The following is a 13,396-nucleotide window of genomic DNA, read 5'->3' as shown; positions in this document are numbered from 1 at the left end:
GTGGGAGAACTGGCACAATTGGTGGCTGACTAAATACTTTTTTGCCCCACTATATCTCCCTCACTAGCTTTAAGCACCAGCTATCAGAGCAGCTCACAGATCACTGCACCTGTGCATAGCCCATCTGTAAATTGCCCGTCCAATTACCTCATCCCCGTACTGTATTTATTTATTTATTTATCTTGCTCCTTTGCACTCCAGTATCCCTACTTGAACATTCATCTTCTGCACATCTACCATTACAGTGTTTAATTGCTATATTGTAATTACTTTGCCACTGTGGCCTATTTATTGTCTTACCTCCCTTATCCCACCTCATTTGCACATGCTATATATAAACCTTTTATACTGTATTATTGACTGTATGTTTGTTAATTCTATGAGTAACTCTGTGTTGTTGTTTGTGTCGAATTGCTATGCTTTATCTTGGCCAGGTAGCAGTTGCAAATGAGAGCTTGTTCTCAACTAGCCTACCTGGTTAAATAAAGGTGAAATAAAATTTTAATAAAAAAGTGAATCTTTCAATCACCCAGTGGGTATATGCTCCTAAAATCCAATGAGGAGAGGCGGGTCTATCAGCGTGTCAAGCGTCACAAATAGAACCAAGTTCTATTTCAGCGCCTGGCTACGCAGGCGCTCGTTGACGCGTTCGAGCCGTGTGGGTGCAATGATTGATGTGCAATGTTACATGCTTACCACACCGCTCGCGTTGTGTGCGTTGCAAAATAAATGTACACACACATGTTATTCAATCATTGCACCCACACTGCTCGCATGCGTCAATGAGCGTCTGCATAGCCAGGCCCTAAAATAAAACTTGGTTCTATTTATGATGCTTGATGCGCTGCAAATCCCGTCTCTCCCATCTCCTCATTGGTTTTTAGGAGCATATGCCCACGTGGGTGATTGAAAGATGAATTGAGGTCCACACTCCAGTCCAATTGGTGGTCGTAATGCACCTTAAAGTTGGTTGCCAACCGCCATATAACAATCAAAGAAGAAGAAGAAGGCTGAAGGAGGAGATATTACTACAAACAAACTCGTTTTACCATTTCATCTGTGGATTAATTGGACGCACGCATGCGAGCGGTGTGGTCAGCATGTTAGGAGTTGCTTTTCTTTTATGTCGGAAAACACAACTCCTATTTGGTTTACTTAAGGCGCAATCTGTGATTGATTTAACCATTTTTTACCTTTAAATTAATGACATACAGCCTTTTGAGTCTTGAAGAATATAACTTCTAAATCTCTTATGAGCTTAGTTCAACAGTTGTACCCCATCAGAACCCAAAATATTATCTTGTTTTACGCCATTGTTTATAAATAATGCATTTATAAACAAACACTGTACATATTAAAAACATGGTTAAAACTATAATTTTTTATCTCATGGATGGTCAGTCATGTATCTATAGCTGTGTTGGAGAGTGTTTACTGAATTTGAGAGTGTTTACATTTCTCCAGCCTCATCCCTCAGCTGTTTCCCGAAACAGTGGCATGTTGACCGCTTTGTTGTTTTTTGAACTGCAGATTTCCCTTTTAAAGCATTTTAAGTTGTATTTTTTGTAAACTTAAATGGTGTGTTAATCAAGTGTCCCCCCTCCCCCTGTATCTCCCCCAGGCTCGCCTGGATGCTCTGACTGAGGTGGACGACTGCGGCCAGGTGACCATTAAGTGCAGTCAGGACTACTTCTCCCTGGACTGTGGCATCACAGCCTATGAGCTCAGTGACTATAGCCCCAGTGAGGACCAGGAGGGTACCAGCGGATTGGGCCAGGGGCAGGAGCCCTGCTGTAGATACACCAGTCTAAAGAGCGACTTCCCAGAGCTCATCCAGAGTGTGGACCTGCTGACCATCACAGCCAAGCAGAGCCAGAACCAGGGGGCCGTCTCAGAGCAGGAAGAGGAGGAGCCAGGTACCCCTATAGAGAAACACAGAGACAAGCACTCCAACGCCGTGGAGGAGAACAACCTTGCACCTGGACCCAAAATGCACTGCGACACGCCCCAGAACGAGAGCACTCCACTCTCCAAGCAGCCCCTTCAGGGCAGCTTGAGTAACGAGGTGTCCCCCACTCAGCCTGTCCTGCCTAAGAAACCCATGTATCTGGAGGAAGAGGCTGAGTCCAGCCTCAACCTAAGGAGATCCACCCTGCCTCCCTCTCTTCAATTCCAGGCAGACCTGAGCCAGAGCACTCCCTCTCTCCTGGACCTTCCCGACCGCTCCAAGTTCTGGCTGGAGCTGAATGCTGTGTGCCCCAGCAACACCTCCCAGTCCTTTGACAGTCTGCAGGCCATGAACAGCATGAACCTGCAGGCCAGCAGACAAAGAGAGGCTGGAGGTTACCAGAGACAAGGAGGCCCTGTTGGCGCTCACATCCCCCTACAGAGGAGCTCCTCAGAGGCAGACCAGGGAGGCCACTTCCCCCAGGACCTCTCCTCCATCCCCACCCTCTTCTCAGGCAACAATGGATGCAGCAGGGACCTGAAGGATCCACAGACAGACAGAGACACAGACAGCTCCCTACCCTCTCCTATGAGAGAGCCCTCAGACCATGAGTCCCACGATGAGGCCACAAGCGAGGACTTCCGCCCTCCCACCAAGGAAGCCGTCTGGATCATCCAGCCCCAGTACCCCCACCTCCACCACCCAGCCCCAGTGGGGACCAGCCCAAACCCCAGCAAGGAGCACTGGTTCAGGTCAGATGAGTTCCTGGCTCTGCCCGCAAAGCTAAAGAAGACAGAGATGCTGGCTATGAAGCTGGAGACCCTGGCCCAGAGACCTGGCCACCAGGGACACCATGAGTCGATTCAGGATGTAGACGACTGGGAGCTAACCGAGGTCAATTCAGACTGGGAGGGCGAGGGCCTGGGCAGCCCCCAACCCCCTTTGGGCTTCGATGCCCTCCAACCCCCCTACAAGAGGCCTTTCCATGTGGGGATGGGGCACTTCTCGCCCACCTTGTCCAGCGACATGACTCCATCCCTGGATGAGAGCATCGAGTCGGCCCCCCTCAGTGACCTGCTGTCTGAGGACGAGGCCTGGAGCTCCAGGGAGAGTAGGAAGAGAGTCAACACCTGGGGCTGGAGCTCCGGGGAGACCAGAGTGAGAGACACCAACAGGTCTCTCTCCCTTCATCCCACCACCACCACTACCATGGCCCCCCACATAGAGACACAGTGTAAACCTTTCATCCAACAGCTACTGGATGACATCCAGCACCACGACAACCACCCAGACATATGGGGCAAGATAGAGGTAATGAGAGCATCAGTCTGTGACACATACACTTTTACTATGATGTTGTTGTTGTTTCAAGCATTGGTTATTCCAGGATCTAAAATGTACAGTAGATGGACTTAGGGCTGTGACGGTTATGGAACTTTCAATGATGGTAATTGGCCAGCTAAATGACCACGATCACCGTAATAACCGTTGGAATATCTCCTTGCTGCATGGGCAGGTATTGAAACAGAATGAATAGAACGGGCGTCCCCATTCAAGTCAATGACGGCATAATGGGTGGACTGTAGAGATGGGGGTTTGAAGTCATTTCACTGTACACATTAGTATCATTCATTTTAGTCTGACATCCAGATATACTAAACGTATGTTGTTGAAACACATTTTTTCCACCTGTGCACATTTCTGTGCGAGGCTGGCACTCTATTGTTGCAATTGTGGAGGTGCCAGTGAGATTGGTGCGAGCAGATGGGAGGCAGAGAGCGAGATGCTACTTGGCTATAGCCAAGACTAGCTAACTTCCAAGCAGCAGCCACAATGTTATTTATCATCCCATATAACAGTTCCTGCCTTGACTGGGGTAGCCTAAAGAAACTAGCTAGCCAGCTATAGCTAGCTAGGCTAATTGAGACCACATTTGACGCTTTCTCCCCAACCCAATTCAGATAAAACAACAGCCTGCCTGTCAGTTGCTCCTTATGGCCTACTCTTTCTCATTTTGCTAACTTTTAATTCGTCTCACTACACTATTGAGCCGCTTTGCAGCTTTGATTGGCCAAAATAAAAAACAAGCTACACACGTGAAGGCTAACACTCTTTTTTATGGGGCGCATTTTATGGACACAACTACGTAGACATTTTTTGTTTTATTACATTTATCATTTGAAATCCTTGCTATCTTTGTATGAAACAATGTCACATGGACATTTTAGTTTTAGGTTTTATTTATTCACACCAGAGGAAAGAGGAAAAAGACAAAACAGTAAAGATTTAAAAAAAAACTGGTAAAAATGATGTGTAGGTAAGGTTGGAAGCCCAAAAGTGTTTATAGGAAAACCACACCACAAATAGGAGTACAAAAAAATAAATGTTTGTTCAATCAGTTAAACAAAGCATATTCATTCTAATTGTACATGATATACTCAGTATAGGTTCATCAGGCTGACCCCCAGACTTTCGCTTGATTTTTTAGACTGAAGTTATTGAGGTATGATGATGTTTTGGCAATGTGATGATAAAATTCCAGAGTATGGTACTTCTATATCTGATAGAGAATTGACTATGTGAGGTCTGGCAGTGGGGAGAGTGAAGGTTTTCACAGTGTCTTGTGTTATATAGATGGATTTCAGAATTAACCTGGAAGAATCCATTGAAGTGTTTAGGTAAACTGTCTGGGAGGTGAATATTTGTAGAAGAAAGTGCATTAATGTTCTAAACAGACAAGATATTGAGTTTCTTACACAAAGGTGCAGATGGAGCTAGGTAATTAGAGGAGCTGGCTAGTCACGTTTATTTTGTATGATGAGTAATTTGTGTAGGTAGGAGGCATATGTACTGGCCCAGACAATATTACAGTAAATGAGATAATATGTATAAATTAAGAGTTAGGAAGCAAGCCTGATGAACCAAACCACTAAACTTTATGATGCTGAAATATTTCATCACTTTTCTGCAGACAAATGTAATATGATCTTTCCAGGACAACTTTTCATCAACTACAACTCCTAGGAATCAAGTGGATGTGACTTGTTCCATTTCATTTCCAGCAATTGAGATTCTGGCGCAAAAAAAGGACAATATTTCTTATGATTACTAGTGAACACAATAAAGTTGGATTTTATAACATTTGTTTATCTGGAACCATTCATAAAATGTGGCCACACCCGAGTTGGCTTCAATAATTAGAGAATCTACATTCTTGTGTGATAAAATCAAATTGGTATCATCAGCAAAGAGAATGGGAAGTCCGGTAGAAGACACAGCAGCAAGGTCATTGATATAGATTAGTATGGTAGAAGACACAGCAGCCAGGTCATTGATATAGATTAGTATGGTAGAAGACACAGCAACAAGGTCATTGATATAGATTAGTATGGTATGGTAGAAGACACAGCAGCAAGGTCATTGATATAGATTAGTATGGTAGAAGACACAGCAGCAAGGTCATTGATATAGAAGACACAGCAGCATGGCCATTGATATAGAAGACACAGCAGCACGGTCATTGATATAGATTAGTATGGTATGCTAGAAGACACAGCAGCAAGGTCATTGATATAGATTTGTATGGTATGGTAGAAGACATCGCAGCAAGGTCATTGATATACCTTAAGATGGTATAGTAGAAGAAACAGCAGCACGGTCATTGATGTAGATTAGTATGGTATGGTAGAAGACACAGCAGTATGGTCATTGATATAGATTAGTATGGTAGAAGACACAGCAGTATGGTCTTTGATATAGAAGACACAGCAGCACGGTCATTTATATAGATAAGTATGGTATGGTAGAAGACACAGCAGCACGGTCATTGATATACGTTAAGATGGTATAGTAGAAGACACAGCAGCAAGGTCATTGATATAGAAGACAAAGCAGCAAGGTCATTGATATAGATTAGTATGGTATGGTAGAAGACATAGCAGTATGGTCATTGATATAGATTAGTATATCAGCAACGTCATTGATATTGGTCAGTATGGTATGGTAGAAGACACAGCAGCAAGTTCATTGATATAGATTAGTGTGGTAGAAGACATCACAGCAAGGTCATTGATATAGAAGACAAAGCAGCAAGGTCATTGATATAGATTAGTATGGTATGGTAGAAGACACAGCAGCACGGTCATTGATATAGATTAGTATGGTATGGTAGAAGACACAGCAGTATGGTCATTGATATAGATTAGTAAGGTTTGGTAGAAGACACAGCAGCAAGGTCATTGATATTGGTCAGTATGGTATGGTAGAAGACACAGCAGCAAGTTCATTGATATAGATTAGTGTGGTAGAAGACATCACAGCAAGGTCATTGATATAGAAGACAAAGCAGCAAGGTCATTGATATAGATTAGTATGGTATGGTAGAAGACACAGCAGCACGGTCATTGATATAGATTAGTATGGTATGGTAGAAGACACAGCAGTATGGTCATTGATATAGATTAGTAAGGTTTGGTAGAAGACACAGCAGCAAGGTCATTGATATAGTTTAGAATGTATGGTAGAAGACACAGCAGTATGGTCATTGATATAGATTAGTATGGTAGAAGACACAGCAGCAAGGTCATTGATATAGATTAGTACGGTAGAAGACACAGCAGCAAGGTCATTGATATAGATTGGTATGGTATGGTAGAAGACACAGCAGCAAGGTCATTGATATAGATTAGTATGCTATGGTAGAAGACATAGCAGCAAGGTCACTGATATAGATTAGTATGGTATGGTAGAAGACACAGCAGTATGGTCATTGACATAGATTATTATATCAGCAACGTCACTGATATAGCTAGTATGGTATGGTAGAAGACACAGCAGCAAGGTCATTGATATAGATTAGTATGCTATGGTAGAAGACATAGCAGCAAGGTCACTGATATAGATTAGTATGGTATGGTAGAAGAAACAGCAGTATGGTCATTGATATAGATTAGTATATCAGCAATGTCATTGATATTGGTTAGTATGGTATGTTAGAAGACACAGCAGCAAGTTCATTGATATAGATTAGTATGGTATGGTAGAAGACACAGCAGCAAGGTCATTGATATAGATTAGTGTGGTGGAAGACATCGCAGCAAGGTCATTGATATAGAAGACACAGCAGCACGGTCATTGATATAGATTAGTATGGTATGGTAGAAGACACAGCAGCAAGGTCATTGATATAGATTAGTATGGTAGAAGACACAGCAGCATGGTCATTGATATAGTTTAGTATGGTATGGTAGAAGACACAGCAGCAAGGTCATTGATATAGATTAGTATGGTATGGTAGAAGACACAGCAGCATGGTCATTGATATAGCTTAGTATGGTATAAGACACAGCAGCAAGATCATTGATATAGATTGGTATCGTAGAAGACACAGCAGCAAGGTCATTGATATAGATTAGTATGGTAGAAGACACAGCAGCATGGTCATTGATATAGTTTAGTATGGTATGGTAGAAGACACAGCAGCAAGGTCATTGATATAGATTAGTATGGTAGAAGACACAGCAGCATGGTCATTGATATAGATTAGTATGGTATGGTAGAAGACACAGCAGCAAGGTCATTGATATACCTTAAGATGGTATAGTAGAAGACACAGCAGCAAGGTCATTGATATAGATTAGTATGGTATGGTAGAAGACACCGCAGCATGGTCATTGATATAGTTTCGTATGGTATGGTAGAAGACACAGCAGCAAGGTCATTGATATAGTTTAGTATGGTAGAAGACACAGCAGCATGGTCATTGATATAAAAAACACAGCAGCAAGGTCATTGATATAGATTAGTATGGTATGGTAGAAGTCAGAGCAGCAAGGTCATTGATATACATTAGTATTTTATGGTAGAAGACACAGCTGCAAGGTCATTGATATACCTTAAGATGGTATAGTAGAAGACACAGCAGCAAGGTCATTGATATAGATTAGTGTGTTATGGTAGAAGACATAGCAGCAAGGTAATTGATATAGATTAGTATGGTATGGTAGAAGACAGCAGTATGGTAATTGATATAGATTAGTATGGTAGAAGACACAGCAGCAAGGTCATTGACATAGTTTAGTATGGTATGGTAGAAGACACAGCAGTATGGTCATTGATATAGATTAGTATATCAGCAATCATTGATATTGGTTAGTATGGTATGTTAGAAGACACAGCAGCAAGTTCATTGATATAGATTAGTGTGGTGGAAGACATCGCAGCAAGGTCATTGATATAGAAGACACAGCAGCACGGTCATTGATATAGATTAGTATGGTATGGTAGAAGACACAGCAGTATGGTCATTGATATAGATTAATATGGTTTGGTAGAAGACACAGCAGCAAGGTCATTGATATAGTTTAGAATGGTATGGTAGAAGTCACAGCAGCAAGGTCATTGATATACATTAGTATTTTATGGTAGAAGACACAGCAGCAAGGTCATTGATATACCTTAAGATGGTATAGTAGAAGACACAGCAGCAAGGTCATTGATATAGATTAGTATGGTATGGTAGAAGACACAGCAGCAAGGTCATTCATATAGTTTAGTATGGTAGAAGACACGGCAGCATGGCCATTGATATAGTTTAGTATGGTATGGTAGAAGACACAGCAGCAAGGTCATTGATATAGTTTAGTATGGTATGGTAGAAGACACAGCAGCAAGGTCATTGATATAGTTTAGTATGGTATGGTAGAAGACACAGCAGCAAGGTCATTGATATAGATTATTATGGTAGAAGACACAGCAGCATGGTCATTGATATAGTTTAGTATGGTATGGTAGAAGACACAGCAGCATGGTCATTGATATAGTTTAGTATGGTATGGTAGAAGACACAGCAGCAAGGTCATTGATATAGATTGGTATGGTAGAAGACACAGCAGCAAGGTCATTGATATAGATTAGTATGGTAGAAGACACAGCAGCATGGTCATTGATATAGTTTAGTGTGGTATGGTAGAAGACAGCAGCAAGGTCATTGATATAGATTAGTGTGGTATGGTAGAAGACACAGCAGCAAGGTCATTGATATACCTTAAGATGGTATAGTAGAAGACACAGCAGCAAGGTCATTGATATAGATTAGTATGGTATGGTAGAAGACAGCAGCAAGGTCATATATATAGATTAGTGTGGTATGGTAGAAGACATAGCAGCAAGGTAATTGATATAGATTAGTATGGTATGGTAGAAGACACAGCAGTATGGTAATTGATATAGTTTAGTATGGTATGGTAGAAGACAGCAGTATGGTAATTGATATAGATTAGTATGGTAGAAGACACAGCAGCACGGTCATTGATATAGATTAGTATGGTATGGTAGAAGACACAGCAGCAAGGTCATTGATATAGATTAGTATGGTAGAAGACACAGCAGCATGGTCATTGATATAGATTAGTATATCAGCAATGTCATTGATATTGGTTAGTATGGTATGTTAGAAGACACAGCAGCAAGTTCATTGATATAGATTAGTGTGGTGGAAGACATCGCAGCAAGGTCATTGATATAGAAGACACAGCAGCACGGTCATTGATATAGATTAGTATGGTATGGTAGAAGACACAGCAGCAAGGTCATTGATATAGATTAGTATGGTAGAAGACACAGCAGCATGGTCATTGATATAGTTTAGTATGGTATAAGACACAGCAGCAAGGTCATTGATATAGATTGGTATCGTAGAAGACACAGCAGCAAGGTCATTGATATAGATTAGTATGGTAGAAGACACAGCAGCATGGTCATTGATATAGTTTAGTATGGTATGGTAGAAGACACAGCAGCAAGGTCATTGATATAGATTAGTATGGTAGAAGACACAGCAGCATGGTCATTGATATAGATTAGTATGGTATGGTAGAAGACACAGCAGCAAGGTCATTGATATACCTTAAGATGGTATAGTAGAAGACACAGCAGCAAGGTCATTGATATAGATTAGTATGGTATGGTAGAAGACACAGCAGCAAGGTCATTGATATAGATTAATATGGTTTGGTAGAAGACACAGCAGCAAGGTCATTGATATAGTTTAGAATGGTATGGTAGAAGTCACAGCAGCAAGGTCATTGATATACATTAGTATTTTATGGTAGAAGACACAGCAGCAAGGTCATTGATATACCTTAAGATGGTATAGTAGAAGACACAGCAGCAAGGTCATTGATATATTTTAGTATGGTATGGTAGAAGACACAGCAGCAAGGTCATTGATATAGATTAGTATGGTAGAAGACATAGCAGCAAGGTAATTGATATAGATTAGTATGGTATGGTAGAAGACACAGCAGCAAGGTCATTGATATAGTTTAGTATGGTAGAAGACACAGCAGCATGGCCATTGATATAGTTTAGTATGGTATGGTAGAAGACACAGCAGCAAGGTCATTGATATAGTTTAGTATGGTATGGTAGAAGACACAGCAGCAAGGTCATTGATATAGTTTAGTATGGTATGGTAGAAGACACAGCAGCAAGGTCATTGATATAGATTATTATGGTAGAAGACACAGCAGCATGGTCATTGATATAGTTTAGTATGGTATGGTAGAAGACACAGCAGCATGGTCATTGATATAGTTTAGTATGGTATGGTAGAAGACACAGCAGCAAGGTCATTGATATAGATTGGTATGGTAGAAGACACAGCAGCAAGGTCATTGATATAGATTAGTATGGTAGAAGACACAGCAGCATGGTCATTGATATAGTTTAGTGTGGTATGGTAGAAGACAGCAGCAAGGTCATTGATATAGATTAGTGTGGTATGGTAGAAGACACAGCAGCAAGGTCATTGATATACCTTAAGATGGTATAGTAGAAGACACAGCAGCAAGGTCATTGATATAGATTAGTATGGTATGGTAGAAGACAGCAGCAAGGTCATATATATAGATTAGTGTGGTATGGTAGAAGACATAGCAGCAAGGTAATTGATATAGATTAGTATGGTATGGTAGAAGACACAGCAGTATGGTAATTGATATAGTTTAGTATGGTATGGTAGAAGACAGCAGTATGGTAATTGATATAGATTAGTATGGTAGAAGACACAGCAGCATGGTCATTGATATAGTTTAGTATGGTATGGTAGAAGACACAGCAGCAAGGTCATTGACATAGATTAGTATGGTATGGTAGAAGACACAGCAGTATGGTCATTGATATAGATTAGTATATCAGCAACGTCATTGATATTGGTTAGTATGGTATGTTAGAAGACACAGCAGCAAGTTCATTGATATAGATTAGTGTGGTGGAAGACATCGCAGCAAGGTCATTGATATAGAAGACACAGCAGCACGGTCATTGATATAGATTAGTATGGTATGGTAGAAGACACAGCAGCAAGGTCATTGATATAGATTAGTATGGTATGGTAGAAGACACAGCAGCATGGTCATTGATATAGTTTAGTATGGTATAAGACACAGCAGCAAGGTCATTGATATAGATTGGTATCGTAGAAGACACAGCAGCAAGGTCATTGATATAGATTAGTATGGTAGAAGACACAGCAGCATGGTCATTGATATAGTTTAGTATGGTATGGTAGAAGACACAGCAGCAAGGTCATTGATATAGATTAGTATGGTAGAAGACACAGCAGCATGGTCATTGATATAGATTAGTATGGTATGGTAGAAGACACAGCAGCAAGGTCATTGATATACCTTAAGATGGTATAGTAGAAGACACAGCAGCAAGGTCATTGATATAGATTAGTATGGTATGGTAGAAGACACCGCAGCATGGTCATTGATATAGTTTAGTATGGTATGGTAGAAGACACAGCAGCAAGGTCATTGATATAGTTTAGTATGGTAGAAGACACAGCAGCATGGTCATTGATATAAAAACACAGCAGCAAGGTCATTGATATAGATTAGTATGGTATGGTAGAAGTCAGAGCAGCAAGGTCATTGATATAGATTAGTGTGTTATGGTAGAAGACATAGCAGCAAGGTAATTGATATAGATTAGTATGGTATGGTAGAAGACAGCAGTATGGTAATTGATATAGATTAGTATGGTAGAAGACACAGCAGCAAGGTCACTGATATAGATTAGTATGGTATGGTAGAAGACACAGCAGTATGGTCATTGATATAGATTAGTATATCAGCAACGTCATTGATATTGGTTAGTATGGTATGTTAGAAGACACAGCAGCAAGTTCATTGATATAGATTAGTGTGGTGGAAGACATCGCAGCAAGGTCATTGATATAGAAGACACAGCAGCAAGGTCATTGATATAGATTGGTATGGTAGAAGACACAGCAGCATGGTCATTGATATAGTTTAGTATGGTATGGTAGAAGACAGCAGCAAGGTCATTGATATAGTTTAGAATGGTATGGTAGAAGTCAGAGCAGCAAGGTCATTGATATACATTAGTATTTTATGGTAGAAGACACAGCAGCAAGGTCATTGATATACCTTAAGATGGTATAGTAGAAGACACAGCAGCAAGGTCATTGATATAGATTAGTATGCTATGGTAGAAGACATAGCAGCAAGGTCACTGATATAGATTAGTATGGTATGGTAGAAGAAACAGCAGTATGGTCATTGATATAGATTAGTATATCAGCAACGTCATTGATATTGGTTAGTATGGTATGTTAGAAGACACAGCAGCAAGTTCATTGATATAGATTAGTGTGGTGGAAGACATCGCAGCAAGGTCATTGATATAGAAGACACAGCAGCACGGTCATTGATATAGATTAGTATGGTATGGTAGAAGACACAGCAGCAAGGTCATTGATATAGATTAGTATGGTATGGTAGAAGACACAGCAGCATGGTCATTGATATAGTTTAGTATGGTATAAGACACAGCAGCAAGGTCATTGATATAGATTGGTATCGTAGAAGACACAGCAGCAAGGTCATTGATATAGATTAGTATGGTAGAAGACACAGCAGCATGGTCATTGATATAGTTTAGTATGGTATGGTAGAAGACACAGCAGCAAGGTCATTGATATAGATTAGTATGGTAGAAGACACAGCAGCATGGTCATTGATATAGATTAGTATGGTATGGTAGAAGACACAGCAGCAAGGTCATTGATATACCTTAAGATGGTATAGTAGAAGACACAGCAGCAAGGTCATTGATATAGATTAGTATGGTATGGTAGAAGACACCGCAGCATGGTCATTGATATAGTTTCGTATGGTATGGTAGAAGACACAGCAGCAAGGTCATTGATATAGTTTAGTATGGTAGAAGACACAGCAGCATGGTCATTGATATAAAAAACACAGCAGCAAGGTCATTGATATAGATTAGTATGGTATGGTAGAAGTCAGAGCAGCAAGGTCATTGATATAGATTAGTGTGTTATGGTAGAAGACATAGCAGCAAGGTAATTGATATAGATTAGTATGGTATGGTAGAAGACAGCAGTATGGTAATTGA

General features: G+C 40.7%; 1 protein-coding gene across 1 annotated transcript in view; it reads left to right on the top strand.

Moving 5' to 3' along the window:
- LOC112256836 (A-kinase anchor protein 6-like) overlaps positions 1 to 13,396 on the top strand; it is a 234,614-nt gene that overhangs the window by 61,984 nt on the left and 159,234 nt on the right. The window contains exon 4 of the mRNA XM_024430376.2: positions 1,622 to 3,259. Coding sequence (XP_024286144.1) covers positions 1,622 to 3,259 — 1,638 coding nt within the window. The remainder of the gene's footprint in view (positions 1 to 1,621; positions 3,260 to 13,396) is intronic.

Source organism: Oncorhynchus tshawytscha, linkage group LG08 (assembly GCF_018296145.1).
Source record: "Oncorhynchus tshawytscha isolate Ot180627B linkage group LG08, Otsh_v2.0, whole genome shotgun sequence".
In the NCBI taxonomy this organism is placed as follows: domain Eukaryota; kingdom Metazoa; phylum Chordata; class Actinopteri; order Salmoniformes; family Salmonidae; genus Oncorhynchus; species Oncorhynchus tshawytscha.
The sequence above is the reverse complement of the archived record's forward strand: the minus strand, read 5'-3'. Positions and strand labels throughout refer to the sequence as shown.